A 24,060-nucleotide genomic window follows, 5' to 3' on the forward strand; every position below is an offset into this window, starting at 1 on the left:
TCGATTGAAACATTGTGTCTTGCCAATGAGTACAGTTGTATGCCTATATAGATATGAAAAGAACATATACATATGTACGGACTGCAAATTTAGCATGTATTTTTGGTGAAATTTGCCATTTTTTGCAAACAAATACATTCACGATTGTCATATTACGTGCGCAAAGACAAAGACTTAGTGCTTCGAAATCGACTGTTAAAGAAAAGTTGTGATTGGTGGAACTTCTTGACTAGAATGTTTGCTTTTACAAAAGCTTTTTGCTGAAATGTTCTTTGTTTTCTTCTTTTAACTGTGTGTAACACTAGAATGGTGTCCTACATTTTTCTTCAATGGCCTATCCAATTTTCTTTACTTTGTTCATGAAACCATATGACTTCTCCTAACTTTTTTCCTGTTAATGATGAGGAATTTGGATTTACAAAATATTTCTATTTTCTAGGACATTTCATTCAGTATACTTAGAACACTGGAAGGGGTCAGTTTGACACTGCTGTAATTTCTCTTCTGAGTATATGTAAGTAAGCCAACAATGAGGTGGCAGCAATCAGAAATCATTCACAGTTGTTGCTGCTGCTACTTAGTATGTACACATTCCAGTCTGCTGCAGTTTATCTTGTTTCAGGGCAGGTAATATTCTTTGTCCAGGAAGGACTTTTTCAACTGTCTTTGTCAGTGTGGACTTTCTGATGAAGAAATTTTACTTCCATTAGAGAATTATGATGTTGAACTGGAAGTTGTCTTCACAGATGAAGATGAAGATTTTGAACCAGAGACAAATGAAATAGAAGATGACGGTGTGAATGAGGAGGCCTTATTGGAAGTGGCTTTAGATGCTTATACACAGGGTGGTCCATCTGTAGTTTCGGATGAGATTATCTCGAAAACTATACATCGAGTAAAAATAGTGGGTAAGACAAGTTCATAAGCTCAAAGGGGGACATCAAATGATACTACACATGACCCCCAGCCCCCGCCCCCTCTCCATAAAAAAGTAATCAAGTTTTGTCTGAAACATTTTTTTAAACCATTGACAGATGGCACTGAAATCGAGAAAAATTAAAACTCCGATTTATTTAGAATGTTCCGAGAAGATGCATCAAATCAATACAAAATGTGCACCAATTCTTTTATTACGCCAAATTAAGCTATTTTTTTACAAAGTGTATCCTACCTGCCACAGTTTTTGATGGAAGGAGGCGGAATGGTATTACAATCTCATTAGGGAACTCTTCACAATTGCATTACTCACCCGACTGTGGTGCTACCGTGGACAAACTGCAAACTATGGCTCAGTATAAAGGTCAGTGAAATGCGATCAAACATCACTTCACTTTTAGATTATGTACCATAAACATCAACTAATGAAGGTAAATTATTCTTCAGCGAAACATGGCTCGCTATCCTCCTACAGAGATTGTTGATATGATGTTAATTTTAGGTGAATGCCATAACAATTACGCTGCAGCTGCGCAATTGTATGCGGATCGTTTCCCAAACAGACGATATCCAAGTAAATTGCACTCAACGAACTCGAAATGGATACATGCATCATCCACCTCGTCATCGCGAATACAATGTCTTACCATTCTCACCTGTGCTCAACTGGATCCTGAAATGAGTAGTCGTGCGATTCAGAGATAAACTAGAATACCAAAATCAACTGTTTTGAGGCTTTTGAAGGCACATAAATATCATGCATATCATATCACACTGACACAGGCATTAATGCTGAAAGAATGCAAATGCATGTGCACTTCTGCCAGTGAGCCTTGGAAATAATAAGAGGTGACAATGATTTTTTTTAGATACATTTTGTTCACCGATGAAGCAACATTCAAAAACAATGGCGAATTAAATCGTCATGATTGTCATTATAGGTCCCCTGTCAATCCACACTGGCACAGACCAGTTGACAATCAACGCAAATGATCGTTATTGAGCTGGTGTGGAATTTTAAACAGTTACTTTATAGGACCTAATTTTTTTTTACTGAAACGTTACTGGGGAATCTTATTTACAACTTCTGCACGATGATTTGTTGGAGCTAATGGAAGATGTTGATTTAGAAACTAGGCAATGAATGTGGTTCCAACAGGATGGAGCAGCTCCCCATTATGCTAAAAATATGCGGAACGTTTTAAATTTATCGCACCCTGGTCAGTGGATAGGACGCGATGGACCAATTCAGTGGCCAATCACGTTCACCAGACCTAACATCTCCTGATTTTTTCCAGTGGGGTTATTTAAAAAACATTGTTAATGATAGACAGCCCACAACCCAAAACAATATGGAGTAACCCATTCGAAGAGCATGTGCAGCCATACCACAGGATGTGCTGCTCAAAACTGTGGACAACTTTCGCAGACAATTGACTTTATGCATTGAAGCAAATGGGGATAATTTTGAACAATTTCTTCGTGGCTTATTTCATTAATTAAGCACCCCAAATTGCAAGAGGCAAGGGGACTCACTGTGAGAGGCAAGGGGACTCATACTAATGAAGCACCCCATGGGAACATCATTCTACTACATCCATGTCATTGTTCCTGAGTAACGCTAAAAGTAATATACAGTACATTTTGTACAAAAATAGCTTAATTTGGTGTAACAAAAGAATTGGTGGACTTTTTTTTATCAATTTCATGCTTCTTTCTCAGATAATTCTAAATAAATCAGAGTTCCTCCCCAATCTTACCTTTTTCTTGATCTCTCAATGGTTTAAAAAAATGTTTCAGACAAAACTTGATTACTTTTTTCTGGAGAATCCAAATCTGCAATAAAAAATGGGTGTTTCCATTTAAGATGGGGGCTGGAGGTCATGTGTAGTATCATTTGATGTCCCTCTTTGAGCTTACAAACTTGTCTTACCCACTATTTTTACCCAATGTATAGTTTTCGAGATAATCTCATCCGAAACTTCAGATGGACGACCCTGTATGTCGATCCTCACCTTATCCACCACAGCAGGCCCAGTTGAATGCCTTTACAAAGATGGTTACTAGTGGTGGAACCAAGTGAGAGATTAGCAACTTTTTATTTTATAGAAGAAAGTTGTTGTTGTTGTTGTTGTTGTGGTCTTCAGTCCTGAGACTGGTTTGATGCAGCTCTCCATGCTACTCTATCCTGTGCAAGCTTCTTCATCTCCCAGTATTTACTGCAACCTACATCCTTCTGAATCTGCTTAGTGTATTCATCTCTTGGTCTCTCTCTACGATTTTTACCCTCCACGCTGCCCTCCAATAGTAAATTGGTGATCCCTTGATGCCTCAGAACGCGTTCTACCAACTGATCCCTTCTTCTAGTCAAGTTGTGCCACAAACTTCTCTTCTCCCCAGTCCTATTCAATACTTCCTCATTAGTTACGTGACCTACCCACGTAATCTTCAACATTCTTCTGTAGCACCACATTTCGAAAGCTTCTATTCTCTTCTTGTCCAAACTATTTATTCTCCATGTTTCACACTTCTCCCACTTAGATGGCCCATTTTCTAAATCCATACTTCATTTCTGCAATGATATTTAGGTTCTCTACTAAACTTAATTCCCCATTATTGTTAAACACCCTTTTGGTATCATAGTTGATGTTGTGAAATTCACTGCCAGCTTCATTAAAATATTGCAAATGTCAAACAAGTGTAGTGAATATGACACTGTAGATTTTACAGGCTTCTCCGATAGAAATTTTGTTCTGTCCTGAGAACTGACAGCTTTCATAGTTTTATTCATGGCATCTGGAGCAACAGGAACCTCTTTCTGCCTGAATTACTTTTTGGCATTGTTACTTGAAACATGAGATTCCAAAATATTAACATCTTGTACCTTGAATTACTGATCTGAGATACATGATGTGTTTGTGATCCAACGTACAAGATGGCACTGTTTCCATGTTTAGATCTGCAAACTATGGTTTTACTCACCAGATCATACTGAATGAAGTGGGATAGGTGCGGTATTCTTCAACCTTACCAAAAGGCCATGTCAGTGGCCAGTTCCCATCAGATCACTGAGAAGTTAAGCACCATCACATGTGGCCAGTACTTGGATGGATGATTGTCTGGATATACTGCATGGTATTGACAATTTTCCCTTTGCCTTTACAGTTTCTTATGAGAAGAGTGGTGGTTTACGTTACTAATCTCCAGTCTTTGTGTCAGTGTCCTGGATTAAATTCCAAACCTCACTACAGTGTCTTGTGAAGCAATGGCGTGTGAGACTGTTGTGGTGATCCATCTATCAGACGGGGACATTAAGCTCGGCAGGCCTCTTGGTGCTCTTCGAGAGAAGTAGGCTGTGTGCCAGAACTGGGTTTCCCTCTCTCCCTTCTCTTATCATCTTCAACGTGAACTTGACACTACACTACACTACACTGCACTACACTAAACACACACACACTCACTACAGTTACCTACACTTAACAGATACATTTCCACACAAAACTCTCGTACTTCACGACAGAAAGGTGCTTGCAGGTGCGGAGGAGAGGAAGGATCTTCTCAATTAGGCAGCTGAACCTATAATTAGGGGCCTCCCAGCCATTCATGCCATATCACATTTATTGTTTACCAAAAGGTCTATCAAAAAAGCAAAAACTAAACACAAAAATTGTTAATTTTTGCACTTGAAACCGGTTAAGTGAGCTTGCCCACACTTTGTCATTCGGCACTACAAGTGCAGGATGGCAAAGCAGCTTGGTGAGTAACACTTGAACCATTCAACTATTACACTCTACATGGAAGCACATTCTGATAAACAGACAAGTGATCCAAGGTATACATGACCCAAAGTACAACAGCCTCCCCCACAGACTATCATCGTGAGGCTGCCCTTTTTTTTTTTTTTTATTTGAATGTGGGAATAGTAATTCACACAGCTACTCTGCTTTCAGTTATGTTAATTCTTGTTGTCGTGTACTATGACACAGTCACAATTAGAGATTGTGACGTACCTGGTCCTCAGTAGCATGATCGAGGTGAAAAAATTGGCTGTAAATGTCGGTGGGTACAGCACTACCTACACCCAGTAGTGTGGTCGGCACACATTTGATTCAGGTTTTACTTCCATAAATGTCAGACCCCCTCACTGAATTAGTTATGACCAATCCATGTCTTAAGTACATAATTAAGTCAAACAATGGAAAACCTATGATGGAATGTAACATCATTGCTACATAATAAAGTCTCATTTACCAGGTATGTGCATACTGCATCTTCTAATTATACAACAATAATCACTGTACAGTATAACCTAACCAACCAACAACAGTCTCACTCAGATGAACAATACATGTGACACTTTTATATTAATCAGCAATCATTGTTAATTGTCCTACTCCACTGTCCGTCTTCTTATTCACCACAACACGTCATTGGACCATTACATTATTACTATTCAGATTGACATAAGTTCTAACTCGGAATCTAGGCACTGTGTGTCTTCCATTTTCAAGTTAATCTGCATATGTTATTAACAGATCTAATTCAGAGTCTGGTTTCATATCAAGTCAAACACATTATTGTACAAGTACATTATGGCTGTTTTGACTGACATGGGCTTCACGCTCAAAATCTTGGAACAGGCTGACTTAAAACTGGCTTCTGTGGCACCAAATTTATGTTCTAGTCAAGTCCATTACCTCATGCATGTCTTCTGCCTAAAAATATACTTCCTGTACCTGTTCATATCCACTGTCATATGTCCCTCCCTTACATTCATGTGACTGTCCATTTCTGCCAACTGGCCATCAATCTTAATCATATAGCCATTTTTTTTCATTTTGGTTACACAAGTGCTCTGACATTTAGTCCAAGGTCTGCTTTAGAGTAAGCCCTTCTCTCTTCTTTTTAATTAATGGTATCTAGATTGGGCAAGGTAACAAATCACATCTTCAAATGCTAGCAATTATTAAGTTTCTTAATTTACCTGTCTTTATCAGTACAACATAGTGAACTGAAGTCAAAAGAAAAAGTGTTATGCCTCTGTTATACAGATAGCCAAATCATATACAAAACCGCATCACAGAGGTGTCTGTAGAGGAGCCAGACCAACATATGTTTCCTGAAGAGTGGCAGCTTATTTCATAGTCATAGGGACAACAAACATTCGTGAGAATAGCTTACGAGAGATGACTTGGTATGAAATTTATAAGAAACCAAATACTGATGTAAAATTTAATCTATTCCACAATAAATTCATGTCATTGCTTGAGGATAGCTTTCTGCTTAAGTTAATCAGAAAGGATATTAAACTGCCATGTAAAAAAAACCATTGATCACTAGAGGGATTGAAGTATCATGTGAAAGGAAAAAGGAAATGCATCTGTTGATGAGACTAGTGAAGATCTTGCAGCAGTTACACACTGCAAAAACTAGTCAAAATTACTAAGAAAATTTATTAAGAATCAAAGAACATTTACATTATGTCAGAGGTCAGTAATTCCGTCAACAGCCTTAGGTCTATACAGAATGTAGTGAACCAACACATAGGACAACAGGCCACAGAGCAGGATAACATCACCATTGATTTAAATTTATGGGTTGTAAATGATCACTCATAGGTAGCAGGATTGTTCAATAATTATTTCTTAACTATAGTAGGAAATATAGGGACAAACAGTTCTAGAGAAAAATCAAAGCAGTATGTTGGAAACGCAACCCACATAAAATTCAGTCATATGGACATTTCACCCATTTACCCATCTGAGATGAAGAAAGTTGTATATCGTTAGTCATTTGAAACTTAGAGACTTTATGTAAGAGCTAAGTTTCTAGGAAAACCATGCTCCCCACCCCGTTTGTCTAAGGTTAACACACTATATTTTAATAATAGTGCCATTGGGGTAACAGCAGAGTTAAAAAGAGTAGGTTTCCTCCATTAAGTAGATTTTGTGATATTTTGGTGGTTGTTTAGCCTGTAGTGTAATATGACATTTCATTAGATAATGCGGTGGTACACTCTTAAGCTCTTTGAGCTATGGAAGATATTCACATGAATATAGAGAGGAAAAATTATTATTTTAAGTTAACTGAGCTACAGTCAAGCAAAACATTGTCATTAGGCAAAGCCCAGAATACACATGGGAGTTGCACTACCCATGGGCATGAATGGTGAACGAATGTGTTATTCTGTGCAGCCGCTGATGGAGGGTGTTATGGTGGCCTGCCAAAAAATAACCAAAGAGCCTGTATTAGCAATGAATGTTATGTAAAATGTAATTTATTTGACTTACTCTATTGTATATGGACCAGAGAGGAGGAGGAGTAGGACTAGCTTGGTCCATTGTATTAATGGTTAATTTGACAATATATGGTTTAATGATGGAACTCTGTTTATGAAAGCCTTATGTTGTTCAAAGAAAAAAATGAGATTGTTTTCTAACTAATTCATGAAATCTTCAAGGAAGAGGATCTGAGCACAGTGAAGAAGATTATTAGCTGGGACTGAATAGCAGAACCAGCTCTACAATATAAATTTATAGGTGAGCATAGTACCCAAATGATATTAGCAAACTAATCGAATCTACAAAAAATAGTTGTGTGCTATTCTGAGAGGACGTATGTAACTGGTAGGTCAGATGTCTCCCTGTGAGCACTAGGCACATGACAAGCCTATGGCATAACCAAACTGATTTCATAGTGTATCATATGTCTGTGTATTACCTGTACAAACAAGTGCTGACACAATGGTCAGATGTAGGGCTGGGAGAATTTTAAGTATGCCTGACATTTTTATTACATAATTGTTATGCTGACTTGTGAGGAAGCTATTGATGGGTTATTTGTTGATGTGTTTTTATTTGGTTATGGGATTCTTTGTTGTTTGGACAAAAAATTTTGGTACCTCTTTTCTTCTCATGTTCCTCTTTTTTCTCCTAAAAAACTTCTTTACATTCTTTAAATAATTCTAGTGGGGAAAGATAAGAGTTATTATCATCAGTAGTGGAACAAAGTACACAATTTTTCAGTAGAAGGGATTGTTTTGCTGTTTCATTCAACAATGCCCAAATGTTACCATTCATACACGTCTATGCCGAGAAGGAACAGTCGTTCAATTTTGTTTTCCATGATTTCCCTAAATCGCTCCATGCAAATGCTGGGATGGTTCCTTTGAAAGGCCATGGCCGATTTCCTTCCTCATCCTTGACACAGTTTGAGCTTGTGCTCCATCTCTAATGACCTAGCTGTTGACGGGACATTATACTCAATCTTCCTTCCGTTGTTCGGTTTTCAGGTGTGACATATCCAGTCAAGCTGAATGAAAAAATATGAACAGTTTACAGATGTTGATAAAATATCAGTTTGGATGTTTTCCATCAAATGGTAGTGTGACAGTGCAGGGTATGCAACATTACACACAAAATCAGTAGACAAAAAAGTAGCATCATTCTTAAACAGCAGCATGCATTTGGTGAGCTGGATTATTACTTGAACAGTTATTAAGGGTATTGTGAACCATGATAGTGTGATAGTTCAGTTTCAAAAAACAATATAGCGATGCCAACCTTCAGTGTGAAAATGAAACTAAATTTAGGTGCTAAAATGAGCTAGTTCGATCTAACCATTATTAAGAGGTGTGCAACTTACAAACTGGATAAACGAAGTATACGGTGTGAACTGTTATCCTTTCAAGACAACCTTTTCCCTTAAATTCAAGAATTACTGTTTTAGTATATGTAAAAAAATCACATTTTCATTTTAGGCAACAAGTCAGGTTTTGTGTCAAGGGTGTTCTCTCAGTTAACCATTCTTTACCTGTACCCAGCCCACAAGGGAGGCTACAGTATGTCTAATAGTTAATATGAAAATAAATATGTGAGGAAGCAACTAAGAATGGCATAGTGTATGCATTATTATCGCCTAGATAGATTGAAAGCCAACAGCTATCACAGTAGTAAGTTTATCCCTGCTCGTTCTAACAAAGATAGAGATTGAAAGACTGTTTGATGACATAAAAGAGGTTATTCCAACAGTTATGGAAGACAAAAATTTATATCTGAGGAACTAGAATTTAATAGCAGGAAAACAGAGAGAAGATATATAGTAGTAGAACATGGACTTTGGGTAAGCAATAAAATGTGCTTCCTCTCTAATGACTTCATTGTCAACAGAACTTTCAACCCTAATCTTTTTCTCCTATCTTTGATACAATGGTTGAGACACTCCAGTTATGTGCATATATCCGTCTAATTGTTCTTGTAATAGATATCCTCAGTGATTTTAAATGAATTGTTGATGATTCCTTCATTTCAGGCCACAGCCAAATTCCTCCTCTATACTTCTCCAAATAAGCTGATGTTCCATCTTTTACGACCACACTGTTGAAGAAATGTCATACTTTAAATCTTCTTTTCTCTTTTTGTATTGATACAATGTGCTTCATTAGATGAAGTTACAGTGGCCTTCAAATAACTCACAAAGTGTAATAAGCTGACTATTCTTTTGTTCTACACTTAGTATTAATATGTCTGAAAGCTTTGGGTAATAGCCACATGTGCTACATGATATTGAAGAAGACTTCCAGAAAAACAACAAGGAATTTTTATAAAATGTTTTAAGACTAATCTGGTGAAGTATCAACCACCAAGTCTATGTTCTAAAGGGGAAAACAGCAAAGTAGCCATTAATGGTAAAGAAAACAGAAATATTTGCAGAGTGCTTTTAGAAGCTTCTCAGTTTTAAGAAACCAATGACTTCTTTGTTTTTCCTATTGAAAGCCTACATGGATTCACATTTGTGTTTCCGAAGCATCTCCGTAACACTTGTGTGTTGCCCTATCCTACCAGTAACAAATCTAGCAGGTAAAGAAGGAAGCAAAAATGTAACGCTATTAAGAAGGAAAGTTGCTACTCACCATATAGTGGAGATGCTGAGTCACGATAGGCACAACAAAAACATTCACACAATTATAGCTTTCGGCCATTAAGGCCTTTGTCAGCAAGACACACATACACACACATGCACACGCACACACACTCACCCAAACGCAACTTGCACACATGTCTGCAGTCTCAGATAGCTGAAATCACACCACTGAGACTGCAGACGTGTGTGCAAGTTGTGTGTGTGTGTGTGTGTGTGTGTGTGTGTGTGTGTGTGTGTGTGTGCTGACAAAGGCCTTAATGGTCGAAAGCTATAATTGTGTGAATCTTTTTGCTGTGGCTATTGCAGCTCATCATCTCCGCTATATAGTGAGTAGCAGCTTTCCTTCCTAATATTGTTACATTCCATCCTGGATTTTCCATTGTTTGAAGGAAGCAAAAATGGAGTCCAGAAGATGGAAATGGCTAATCAATTAAAACAGGACATTTACAATAAAAAATCACTCTGGGTAAAAACAGAAATTTGGCATTACACCCCTGCCTTAAAAACTGATGTGCCATTATGCTGTGGAATATTTAATCTTCAACAAAATGGGAGATACTGAAGAGTTGGAGAGAAGGGAAAGAAAGGTACGATTGAAAATACTCAATCCGAGAAAAGTTTGGAGTATGTAGGAGAGAAAAAGTAATGAAGAAATCTACACCCTAAATGAAAAACTATCTGATGCTCACAGAAAAAGGAAAATTTCATTTTATGGTCAGTTGGCTTGAATGGAACTGGAAATGAGTAAAAATTTTTGACCTTTTCACGAAAATCCCAAAATGCAGGTCAGGTGTTCCAGTGAAGTGAAAAAGGACTTAGCAGAAATCAATGTTACAAAAACAGAAATTATAGACAGGCTAAGTGTATGAGACAAGATTGGGAAGTTCAGGAGTTTTCAGGACAAGTTGGAAAATGCCTCTCTGTGTGGACTCGTGAAAGAAGAAAAGAGCACTATAAAAAGTGAAGCACTGGAACACCTGAATGTTCGGAAAGAGGACAAAATCAAGAGGAATTTCATTCATGTGGTTCACAGATGACTGAAGTCAAAGAAAGAAGTGGAAGTTAAGTGGAATGAACATTTAATTGTGACAGAGACTGGAACTTGGCAAACCAGGAATGGTGAGAAGAGAAATATGAAGGTGAAAAAGCATGCATGATTATGAGAAAGATAGATGTTGTTTATAGGAAAATTACAAGGCCTTAGGAAAAGGAAAGCCACCTGTGTAAATATCAAGAGCTCAGATGGCAAGTCCATATTAAGGGAAAAAAGGGAAAGCAGAAAGGTGTAAAAAACATGCAGAGGAAGAAAGTGTCGATGAGATACGTAATTTGACACTGCAAGAAAAATTAGGCAGAGGACTGAAAGGCCTAGGTTGAAATAAGGTCTGTGAGTGGATGGTACAAGAGATGTGAAACAGCTGAAAAAGCCTCAGACTTCCAGAAGAATGTAATTATTCAAATTATAAGAAAGGTAGGTGTTGACAGGTGTGAATGCTGTGAAACCATCGATTTAATTTGTTGCAGTTGTTGTGAGTTTGCTTCTTCACAACACAGATCTTCTTAAGTACAATTTATTTAGTTATATCACATAAAGTAATAGTTCCTGGCTCTTCTGGAAATACACATGAAAAGACTTCTGGATGTGGATACCTCATGGTCAATACAGAACCCTGAGAGTTTTTAACTCACACATCAGTGCTGGAGAAAACTATGTGTAGGTTTAAATGTGATGCATTTGGTGCACCATATTCCACTGGAACATTCACTGAAACCATAACTGTTAGTTGAATGGTGACTGAAGATAGCCCCACATTAGGCAGAAAGACAAGTCCAACTCCTAGCGAAGCATTAATGGTAGGTAACAACAAAGTCCAAATTTACACACGTCAAACAGGGTCACTGTCAATCAGCACACCAGAGAGCTTGCTGTAAACGTGTGAAAAGTGAGGCCATGGCAGCCACTAAATCTGTGGTGGTTATTGCAATGTGACCTGGTGTTGGCATGTGTAACCTGCCACACCATGCCTGGCAACCTCAACAGACATACACATGATTATGTCATCCACCAATACATCCAGTGGGATTACAAGAATGCTGCAAAATACTGACTCAAATTATTTACAAAAGAATGGAAAAACTGGTAGAAGCTGACCTTGGGGAAGATCAGTACAGGTTCTGGAAAACTGTGAGACCAGGTGAGGCAGTACTGATCATACGACTTACTGTAGAAGATAGGTTGAAGAAAGGAGAATCTACATTTATTTCATTTCTGTGGTTAGAGAAAGCTTTTAATATTGTTGACTGGAGTACACTTTTTGAAATTCTGAAGGTAGCAGGGATAAAATACTGAGAACAAAAAGTTATATACAATTTGCACAGACACCAGGCTGCGGTTATAAGAGTTGAAGGACATGGAAGGGAAGCAGTAACTGAGAAGGGAGTGAACCAGAATAATGTATTTAATCTGCACATTGAGCTAGCAGTAAAGGAAACCTAGGAGGAATTTGCAAAAGAAATTTAAGTTTGCTGATGACCTTGTAATTCTGTCGGAAATGCTAGAAGGTTTGAAGATTTAGTTGAATGGAATGGATAATGCCTTGAAAAGATGTTATGAGATGAACAAAAGTAAAACAAGGATAATGGAATGCAGTCAAATAATATCAGGTGACGATAGGATTAGATTAGGGGACGAGACACAAAAAGCAGCCAATGAGTTTTGCTATTTGGGCAGCAAAATAACTGATGATCGTCAAAGTAGGAAAGTATGTAAAATGTACACTGACAATGGAAAGAAAATTGTTTCTGAAAAAGGGAAATTTTTTACATTGGAAAAAAAAGTTTGGTGTTAGGAAACCCTTTCTGAAGGTAATGTGTTGCGTTTAGCCGTGTATGGTAGTGAAACATTTACAAAAAACAATTTAAACTCAAAGAGAATGGAAACTTTTGAAATGTGATGCTGCATATGAATGTTGAAGATTAGATGAGTAGATCGAATAAATAATGAAAAGGTGCTGAATCAAATTGGGGAAAAAAGACATTTATGCCATAACATGAGTAAAAGAAGGAAGTGATTGGTAGGTTAGATTCTGAGGCCTCGAGGAAAAGTCAGACTGGAAGGGAAGCAAGTGTGAGGTGTAAAAATTATAGAGAAGGTCAAGGCATGAATACAGTAAGCAGGTTCAAATGCCATAGGTTAAATTGGTGAAGAGGCTTTCACAGTAGAGAGAAGTGAGGAGAGCTATATCAAACCAGTCCCAGAACAACAGCATATTCATATTTTACAACGTATACTGAGCCTTCAGTGTTTGTGTTGTTAATAAACTTTTAGCAAAAGAGTCGAAAAATGTTAACTGGTCAAACACTAAATAAAGATGTCATACAACTCTTGAGAACTTGCTTAGGTAACTTTAAGAACCATCTTTCAACTGCTAACAGTCTTCAGCCCTTATGTATTTATTCCATAGTGATTGTACAAGCAGAATTAGGTAAGCAACAGAGGCATGCAAGCAGTCATTCTTTCTGTGCCCCACCCTCACGTGAAATGAGAAGAAGATTTAGTACAGAGTACGCCAAAATGTACCGTACGCTATGCAGCTGACAGTGATTTACAATGTACAGGTGTAGATGTAGAAACTTGCTTTCACATGATTTAGAATCATGCTTGCCTCAAATAAATGATTGGTAGGTGCACACGAAAGCTGTCACTTGAACTATCTATTTAAGTCTATTATCCCTTTTGTAGATACATCTTTACCTAGTGTGGCATTCATAACAATGATTAATTTACGTGACAATATTGAGTTAGACCTTATCTGGGTTTCTATTATTTAAAAGCTGTATACAAGTAGAGCTTTGGTTTATAAACATATAAATGCCACTTATTAACTGACTTTATAAACATTTGCTCTGTGCCTTTACAGGATTCCTCAGGGAATGTTATTCCTGGACAGCATGGGGAGTTGGAAATTCATTTTGAAGATGGCAATATGTTTTCTGTTTCTGGGTATCGAGGAAAGACTGGCTTAGGATATGTTTGCCTTCAGGTCAACCAGGCAACATTTTATCACAGTGGTAAGGCATACTTTTGCATGTTTTTATAGCTTTTTGTTTTGCTACATTTTTATGATATGTATTCTCACTGAAGCAGTATTTACCTATAAGTTCTTCAGTGTCATCTCAAGTGCTAATGTTTTGCCATGTGGGATCATGTGCAGCTTTATTCTACTTTCCTATCCTTGTTTCCTATTTGTAAATGTCAGTTACATTTTGTCTATACTACCATACTGACATCCATGCATGTGGAAAGATACAAGACAGTTACCTCATTTCAAGCGAGACCTTTTATATTGTGTCTGATCAGTAACATTTCAGGATATCGAGATAGAGACAGGGATGGGCATTAATTGTGAACTATTTGAAGAGTACAATTATATTTATAGTAATAATTATGATAGTAATAATTATGATAGTAATGATCTGGATGTGAGAAAGTGTATCTTGAGAAACTATTGTCAGAAATTAAATGTTTACAACTGTAATAATTTCTTCACACAATTGATTTATCACAAATTTGCTAAAATGCTGCTTAAAGTTATGTGTATTTCTGCAGTGTAGTGTAGTCACCTAAAATCAAAAGGCACTGCAGTCACTTTTTGTGTGTTGTTTAGAATACAGAAAATGAATTCAATTAACACAAGCAGTTGTTCATATTAGCAAACAGTTCATGTTTTTCTTTTAAGTTATTCAAGCCTGATAATCTTATTCTGTTGTGAGCAATGTAAAAGGGAAAACATTTAAACAATATATTGTATCTCGTTTCTGTTTGAATTAAATATACCCAGTTAAGAAACCTTTTCCTTTGTAGCTGGTACCCGACTAAAAGATACATGATTCAAACCCTAGTGGTGTTAAAAAATCGTGAATAGTATATGCCCGGCAAGATGATGAGAGGTGGTAGTATAAAATTCCCACTCATCCTCCATTCTTGATCATTCAGCCCCCCCCCCCCCCCCCCCCCCCCCGATCCTCTGGCCAGTCTTCTCGATCCTCTGGCCACTCTTCTCGATCCTCTGGCCACTCTTCTGGATCTTCTGGCCCCCCTTTTTGATCCTCCAGCCCCCCCCCCCCTTTGATCTGGCCACTTTTTCGATCTTGCAGCCCCCCCTTCTTGATCTTCATCCCTTTGCCCCACTCCCCACTGATGGCCCCCTTTCTCAGTCGTACTACTTCACTTATTGTTTTTTTGAACCCACTTTTCAGCCCTCCAACCCCCTGATTCTCTCTTTGGGCCCCCTATTTCACTCTTTGGGCCCCCTATTTCACTCTTTGGGCCCCCTATTTCACTCTTTGGGCCCCCTATTTCACTCTTTGGGCCCCCTATTTCACTCTTCCAGCTCTCTTTTTTGCTCATCTGATTTCCTCTTCCCCCCTCCTTTGGGTCCCTTTATCACTCATCTAGATCTCTGTATCGCTCCTCTGGATCCCTTTATTGCTCCTCTGAACCCCTCTTTTGCTCCATTTTCACTGTTCTAGGCCTCGTTTTCTCTTCTCTATGTCCCTTCTTGCACCTGTGGCTCCAGCACCCCTTCTTGCACCTGTGGCTCCCATTCTCATTTTTCTGCACTCCTCTCATTTTAGTGGCCCAGAGTGGATGGTCTCTATGGTGGCAAGGTTGGCCATTGGTAACACAGGAAAACAGCATCAACAGTCAAACATTTTATTCAGTCTCAAGCAACTATACTTGTAGCACTGCTTTCTTGTAGCAACCCCCCCCCCCCCCCCCCCCCCGCCCCCTCCCCACCCTCTCCTTTGGTACATGGTTAAGTGCTGCTTTCTGTTAGCATCTCCCCTCCCTCTCCTTTGGCACATGGTGAGGACAGCACATGGTGGAGTGATGAGGCCTCAGGCTACGCACGGCACGGCAGCTTGCGGCGAGGTGTACTGGTGGTGCGGAGACCTATTGTCATTCTTTCAGGGCTTGTCATCCCTCAGAGTGGAACTTACCCTTATCAGTGAAGGTGCACGGCACAAGAATGCCTGCTCCAGCATAGGAGGGTGAGTGCCTACACTGCCCTGGTCCTGAATGGCTGTCCTCCATGCCAGAAGTCTGCAGTGGCCAGAGTGAGCCGGAAGGCAGGTCACCAGTGGAATGTTGTCAAGTCCAAGGATGTCTTAGAACCTGCAGTCCAGCTAATGGTAGAGGAAGCCCAAACTTGTGGTGGCTGCTTGCAGAACCATATTTCTCACTGCCTTGTGTAGGTGTCTCTTCAAGGATGATGCTGACATGCTGGAACAACTTTTGCTGGAAATGAATGTTATTTATGATGATTAGACGCTCAATTGTTGCGTGTATGTGCCACTTTTGACCCCTTACGGTATAACTAAGTTCCATCACTCGAAGGTGTAGGAACCAAACAGCCAGTGCCGCAATAGCCCTGTCTTTTCGTTGTGTCATGAGTATTGCGATCCTCAGCCTGGCTTGGCTCGCAGTGCAAAGACAGGCCAATTATTGCAACTGCCATGATGAGATTTTGGCTCCAGCCAGCTTGTAAGGCTTCTCATGACTTTTGTGACAGAGTTAATATTTTCATAGTAGTGCCGTAGAAATTGTGGCAACACTACATACCTCCTGTCTTTGGTAGACACAACCTCCGGTTCTCTGCCTTTGATAGATCTGCAGAGACTCAACATACATTAACAACAGTGTACAATATCATCAGTTCCTCCATATATACTAGTCAGCTTGAACCACAGGGTTCAGTGGCTGTGAATTTAATGTATGAAAATCATATTGGCTTTCCTTTTACATGTATATAGTAACCCTTCTGAAATCTCCATTATAATTAATAGAATAGTATTATCAATTTCCCACTCTTTTTCACAACTATTTAACAGTACATTGGCCAAATAGACATCTTGTAAAATTACACAACAGAAGAATGCAGCTGCTAGTATTGGCACTTCTCCAATGTGCCATTTCCCATCACACAAAAAATCAATTACGGGTACTGTGCACTCACTCACATCAGTGCTCTGCTGCACAAGTAAGGAGTCTGCAAAACATTGTAAATACTAGAAAATATATTCCTTATCATTATTTACATTAAATGCTCATGTAAAATAACAATCTCTTTTGTTACATTACCCATAATTGGTAATCCAGTCTACCGGTGGCTGGTGTACCGGAGAGTCATGTGGGTGAGCTGCTCTCTGCCTAAGATAGATGAAGGCTGCACTGAACAGAGTCAGAGCTGGTATGATGCCGTATACCGTGATATTCATGGTCGTGGTCACGCAATGCTATTTCTCCCTGTGCTGCTGCACATGCAGAAATATCCATTCAACAGAAATAGGCCCCACTGACGTTGCTAAGAGTTGATTCAGGGAGAGGATGAGGTCTGGTTCTAGTCTACGATTGAGGCAGGTCAAACTTGCACCCCTCGCAGTTTGTTTGGTGAGCACAATTGTGATTGTATTATGTTCATCCTGCTGGTACCCATAACATTGGTTGGAAGATGAAATGTTGGCCTTGTTATATTGCAGATTTCCAATTGATTAACAATCCACCCCCAAGTAATTACAATGACTTTGTAGCTGTGGATCTCCCCCTCTCGTAGCAATTTACTACCAACACTGTTGCATTATACACAGAGTAGATCCTATGCTGCTCTGCATTTATTAAGTGGGGTTGCAGTTCCAGAATGTCTCATGAACATTCCTGATCATTCGTTTTGCTCAGAAACAACTGAACCTCACATATGTCAGTGGCAGTGTGCCTTATCCAGGTTGGACCTGTCATAATCTTTCGCTCTGACATTGCTGGAGTTTCTCTGCTGTCATTACTGTGTGCCTACCACTGTCTTCTGCAATCAGAAATACGTCTCCTTTTTTTACCTGCACCTTTCATAAGCCAGCCAGGTACTGTGCCAGCACTAGTCATGTTAGGCTCAGCTGACTGTGCACTACATGATTAATGGCTTAAACCAGAGGCTCAGACGATTCTGCAAAGATATGGCGTGCAAATTTCTCAACCTCCGCTATCAGGTGGAGAAATGTAGGGTCCCCCTGAATAGGTCAGATGTGCACTACACGCAGGAAGCGGTTACAAGGGTAGCAGAGTACTTGTGGAGTGCACATTTGGGTTTTTTTAGGCTAGAGAATTCCTTTTCTAGGCCCGACAAGACGCCTCCTGAGACGCGACAAGGTAGCAGTAGGCAAAACGCAACAGGGAATGGCAATATTAATGTGGTAATAGTAAACTGCAGGAGCGTCTATAGAAAGGTCCCAGAACTGCTCTCATTAATAAACGGTCATAATGCCCACATAGTACTAGGGACAGAAAGTTGGCTGAAACCAGATGTAAACAGTAATGAAATTCTAAACTCAGATTGGAATGTATACCGTAGAGACAGGCTGGACAGTGAAGGGGAAGACATGTTTATAGCAATAAAAAGTGCAATACTATCGAAGGAAATTGACAGAGATCCAAAATGAGAAATAATTTGGGTGAAGGTCATGGTTAAAGCAGGCTCAAACATGGTAATTGGATGTCTCTATAGGCCCCCTGGCTCAGCAGCTGTTGTGGCAGAACACCTGAAGGAAAATTTGGAAAATATTTCAAGTAGATTTCCCAACCATGTTATAGTTTTGGGTGGAGATTTTAATTGAGCAGATATAGACTGGGAGACTCAAACAGTTATAACAGGTGGCAGGGGCAATGAATCCAGTGAAAGTTTTTAAAGTGCCTTATCTGAAAGCTATCTTGAGCAGTTAAACAGAGAACTGACTCGTGGCGATAACATATTAGACCTTCTGATGACTAATAGACCCGAACTATTTGAAACAGGTAACGCAGAACAGGGAATCAGTGATCATAAAGTGGTTACAGCATCAGTGATTTCAGCCGTAAATAGAAATATTAAAAAAGGTAGGAAGATTTTTTCCTTTTAGCAAAAGTGACAAAAAGCAGATTTCAGAGCACTTGATGGCTCAACACAAAAGTTTTGTCTCAAGTACAGATAGTGTTGAGGATCAGTGGACAAAGTTCAAAACCATCGTACAGTATGGGCCAAGCAAGATCGTAAGAGATGGAAAAGAGCCACAACTGAGTTAGAAAACTGTTACGGAAGCAAATGGAACTTCACAGCAAACATAAACATAGCCAAAGCCTTGCAGTCAAACAAAAATTACACAAAGCGAAATGTAGTGTGAGGAGGGCTATGTGAGAGGCGTTCAATGAATTTGAAAGTAAAGTTCTGTATACTGACTTGGCAGAAAATCCTAAGAAATTTTGGTCATATGTCAAAGCGGTAGATGGATCAAAACAAAATGTCCAGACACTCTGTGACCAAAATGGTACTGAAGCAGAGGATGACAGACTAAAGACCGAAATACTAAATGTCTTTTTCCAAAGCTGTTTCACAGAGGGAGACTGCACTGTAGTTCCTCCTCTAGATTGTCATACAGATGACAAAATGGTAGATATCGAAATAGATGACAGAGGGATAGAAAAACTATTAAAATCGCTCAAAAGAGGAAAGGCTGCTGAACCTGATGGGATACCAGTTCGATTTCACACAGAGTACGCGAAGGAACTTGCCCCCTTCTTGCAGGGGTGTACCGTAGGTCTCTAGAAGAGCGTAGCATTCCAAAAGATTGGAAAAGGGCACAGGTCATCACCATTTTCAAGAAGGGACGTCAAACAGATGTGCAGAACTGTAGACCTATATCTCTAACATCGATCAGTTGTAGAATTTTGGAACACGTATTATTTTTGAGTATAATGACTTTTCTGGAGACTAGAAATCTACTCTGTAGGAATCAGCATGGGTTTTGAAAAAGACGATAGTGTGAAACCCAGCTCGCGCTATTTGTTCATGAGACTCAGAGGGCCATAGACATGGGTTCCCAGGTAGATGCCGTGTTTCTCAACTTCCGCAAGGCATTTGATACAGTTCCCCACAGTCGTTTAATGAACAAAGTAAGAGCATATGGACTATCAGACCAATTGTGTGATTGGATTGAAGAGTTCCTGGATAACAGAACGCAGCATGTCATTCTCAATGGAGAGAAGTCTTCCGAAGTAAGAGTGATTTCAGGTGTGCTGCAGGGGAGTGTCGTAGGACTGTTGCTATTCACAATATATATAAATGACCTTGTGGATAACATCGGAAGTTCACTGAGGCTTTTTGCAGATGATGCTGTAGTATATCGAGAGGTTTTAACAATGGAAAATTGTACTGAAATGCAGAAGGATCTGCAATGAATTGTGCTGCGAATACATAGAAAGAAACATCCTTTATCATTTAGCTATAATATAGCAACTTCAAACAGTTAATTCCATAAATTATCTGGGAGTAGGCATTAGGAGTGATTTAAAATGGAATGACCATATAAAATTAATCGTCGTAAAAGCAGATGCCAGACTGAGATTCATTGGAAGAATCCTAAACAAATGCAGTCTGAAAACAAAGGAAGTAGGTTACAGTACACTTGTTCACCCACTGCTTGAATACTGCTCACCGATGTGGGATCCATACTAGATAGGGTTGATAGAAGAGAGAGAGAGGATCCAACGGAGAGCAGCACGCTTCATTACAGGATCATTTAGTAATTGCAAAAGCTTTACGGAGATGATAGATAAACTCCAGTGGAAGACTCTGCAAGAGAGATGCTCAGTAGTTCGGTACGGGCTTTTGTTGAAGTTTCGAGAACATACCTTCACCGAGGAGTCAAGCAGTATGTTGCTCCCTCCTACGTATATCTCACAAAGAGACCATGAGGATAAAATCAGAGAGATTAGAGCCCACAAAGAGGCATACCGACAATCTTTCTTTCCACAAACAATACGAGACTGGAATAGAAGGGAGAACCAATAGAGATACTCAAGGTACCCTCCACCACACACTGTCAGGTGGCTTGTGGAGTATGGATGTAGATGTAGATGTAGATGTAGATGTAGAGGTGATGAATCCAGGATTTTTGAGTACGATCCTGAGACAAAGCAGCAAAGTGAGAAGTGGCACACTGAGACATCTCCTCGACTGAAAACAGCTGAGTGAGCAAATCAAAGACCAAAACAATGCTGATTTGCTTTTTTGACAGTAGGGGTGTCATCTGTGAAGAATTTGTCCCTCCAGGACAAACTGTGAATCAAGTGTTTTACAAAGATGTCCTTAAGAGGCTCAGGAAAAGGGTCAATTGAGTGAGACTAGACATTGCTGAGAAGTGGATGCTGCATCATGACAGCGCCCCATATCACATGGCCGCTTCCATCATGGAATTTTTGAGCTCAAAAGGCATTCCTGTTGTTCCACAACCTCCCTGTTCACCTGACCTGAGTCCTTGAGACTTTTTTCTCTTCCCAAAATTGAAAAAAATGTCTTCAAAGGACATCATTTTGGACCCTGGATAACATTCGAAAGAATGTGACCGACATATTTTGATAAAAACTTTGATAGATAAAAAATGAGTCTCATTAATTTCCTCACATACCTTGTATATCAACTGCTTACTGCATTTGCCCCATAACCATTTCTAGGACATATGCAATTTGCTGTATTTCCTCCACCCTTCTCTGAACACACCTTTTTCCTCTAACTTTCAAAACATATCCTCCAACCTCCTCACATTATTCCCTATCTCCCATGGATTAAATTATGGTCTCATCATCCATTGGTGACTGGCGAGAACAACATCCTCTTGCCTTGTAAATTGCACACCACTTTCCAACTACTGATTGTACTGTGCAGAAGATATACTGTGAGGTCAATTGTTATTGTGCCCATCTTTCCAGTACATAATTTCTATCTGTATGTGTACTCATAAATGTACACATCACCAAAGCTTGTCATATTACTGTTAATTATGATCCTGTTAACTTGCAGGATTGCCTGTACATTGAACTATCATATATAGGCAGACAAACTTGACTTGTGTATCTGGCCAGTCTAAGTAGTGTATAAAGATGGTATAAAATGTACCATCAACTATAAATTCTCAGTCTAGTGGACTTCAGTTAATAGTTCAGTAAATGGTCAGTCTCTCTATAACCAACCGAGCATATCACTTTATACAGCACTGAACAAATACTAGTATCTCTGAATTTTCCTATTAATATTAATTACATACTTATTTGAGCAGGGAGTGAGACAGGGTTGTAGCTTATCCCTGATGTTATTCAAACTGTACACTGAGCAAGCAGTAAACGAGACCAAAAGAAAATTTGGTGTAGAAATGAAAGTTTCCTTTCTTTTCACTTCCTTCACTTTCATTTTACATAACACGTATCACAGGTACAGATTCTATGAAGTGTCTGTTCTTTTGGACATTTCCGAAAGAACAGACACCATGCATTCATACAAAAACTTTGAGGATTACTAATGACATTGCAATTCTGTCAGAGACAGCAAAGGACTTGGAACAGCTGTTGAACAGAATGGACTGTGTCCAGAAAGGAGAATATAAGGTGAATATAAAAAAAGCACAACAAGGATAATGGGATGTAGTCTAATTAAATCAGATTATGCTGAAGGAATGAGGTTAGGAAATGAGACTCTGAAAGTTGTTGATGGGTTTTGCTATTTGGGAACCAAAATAAATGATGATGGCTGAAGTAGAGGGTATGTAAAATGCAAGGAAAGTGTTTCTGAAGAAGAAAAGTTTGTTAACATTGAATATAGCTTTAAATGTTACAAAATCTTTCCTGAAAGTGTATGTGGAGCATAGCCATGTATGGATGTGAAACATGGATGATAAACAATTTAGATCAGAAGAGAATAGAAGCTTTTGAAACATACTACAGAAGAATATTGGGGATTAGCAGGGTGGATCACATAAGTAACAAGGAGGTACCAAACAGAATTGGGGAGAATAGGAATTTGTGGCACAACCTGACTAGAAGAAGGAATTGGTTGGTAGGACACATTCTGAGACATCAAGGGATCAGCAGTTTAGTGTTGGAGGAAAGTGTTGGGGTAAAATTCATGGAGAGGGAGACCAAGAGATGACTACGGTAACAGATTCAGAAGGATGTAAGTTGCAATAGTTATTTGGAGATGAAGAGGCCTGCACAGGCTAGAGTAACATGGAGAGCCGTATCAAACCTGTCTTTGTAATACAGATTACAACAGCAGCAACAACAACAATCTATTTGTGAAGTTAATGCTGCTAGTTACCAGTTTATACATCTATATATATGACATAAGTTGTATGTAGCAATTTATTTTCAATAATTGAGTCAGGCAGTCAGTCAGGCAGCAGTAGCTGACCGAGACAGATGCAGCAACAGGGAAGTAACCACTTTTGTGACATTTACAAGTTCCTAACCAGGAGCAAATTTTATTATGTCATCTGTGTGCTTTAATAGTTTAGTTTCTTGTGTTTCTGCGTGTAAATTTAATATCTATAGCCACAGTTCTTGCGTTTTCGTTTGCGTCGGAAAGTAAACCAATTTTGTGACATATTAAAAGTTCCTAATCAGGGGCAAATTATTTAGCTTCACCTGAGTGCTTTGGTAGTTAGGTTTTTGAATCTCTGCATATTATTACACACAGTTCCTGCATTTTCATCAGGGTCCACAGTAGAGATGTGCAGCACGTGCCGATAGTCCGTTTATCTGCGTAGTTAGTTTTCCACGGTCTTTAGTATGAACAGGGACTGCGATTGTTGTGTGCGGATGTGAGCTGAGTTGGTGACACTTCGGTCTCAGCTTGAGGCTCTGATTGCTTCAGTTACATATCTTGAGGCTGCAGTGGATGGGCGCCACTGTTGTGGGCCGGCCGTGGGGATCCAGTGGACGTCCAGCACGTCCGAGTCCTCCGATCAGTCCTCACCAGTGGCCAACCCAGTTACTGCTCACACTGAAGTTGACCCCGCACATAAGGCCTCCCTGGTTTGTCTAACAAACAGATTCCAGGTGCTGTCTGTGGCAGACACTGTCGCTGAGCCAGATGCTGTCGCCTGTCCTGTTTCAGAGGAAACCACTCAGCCTGCAAGGTCCAGGCAGTCTCAGAGGGAGGGGTTATTGGTAGTTGGGAGCTCCAATGTTAGGTGCATTATAGGGTCCCTTAGGGACTTGACTGACAAGAAGGGAAAGAAAACCAATGTGCACTCCATGTGCATACCGGGTGGAGTCATTCCAGATGTGGAAAGGGTCCTCCCAGATACCATGAAGAGCACAGGACCGTTTGCAGACCTCTGGTA

General features: G+C 39.5%; 1 protein-coding gene across 1 annotated transcript in view; it reads left to right on the plus strand.

Annotated features, from left to right (window-relative positions):
* The window catches only part of LOC124612275 (autophagy-related protein 2 homolog A), a 492,429-nt gene that overhangs the window by 227,990 nt on the left and 240,379 nt on the right, over nucleotides 1-24,060 (plus strand). Inside the window, exon 21 of the mRNA XM_047140377.1 lies at nucleotides 13,779-13,929. Coding sequence (XP_046996333.1) covers nucleotides 13,779-13,929 — 151 coding nt within the window. The remainder of the gene's footprint in view (nucleotides 1-13,778; nucleotides 13,930-24,060) is intronic.

This window comes from Schistocerca americana, chromosome 4 (genome assembly GCF_021461395.2).
Source record: "Schistocerca americana isolate TAMUIC-IGC-003095 chromosome 4, iqSchAmer2.1, whole genome shotgun sequence".
Lineage (NCBI taxonomy): Eukaryota > Metazoa > Arthropoda > Insecta > Orthoptera > Acrididae > Schistocerca > Schistocerca americana.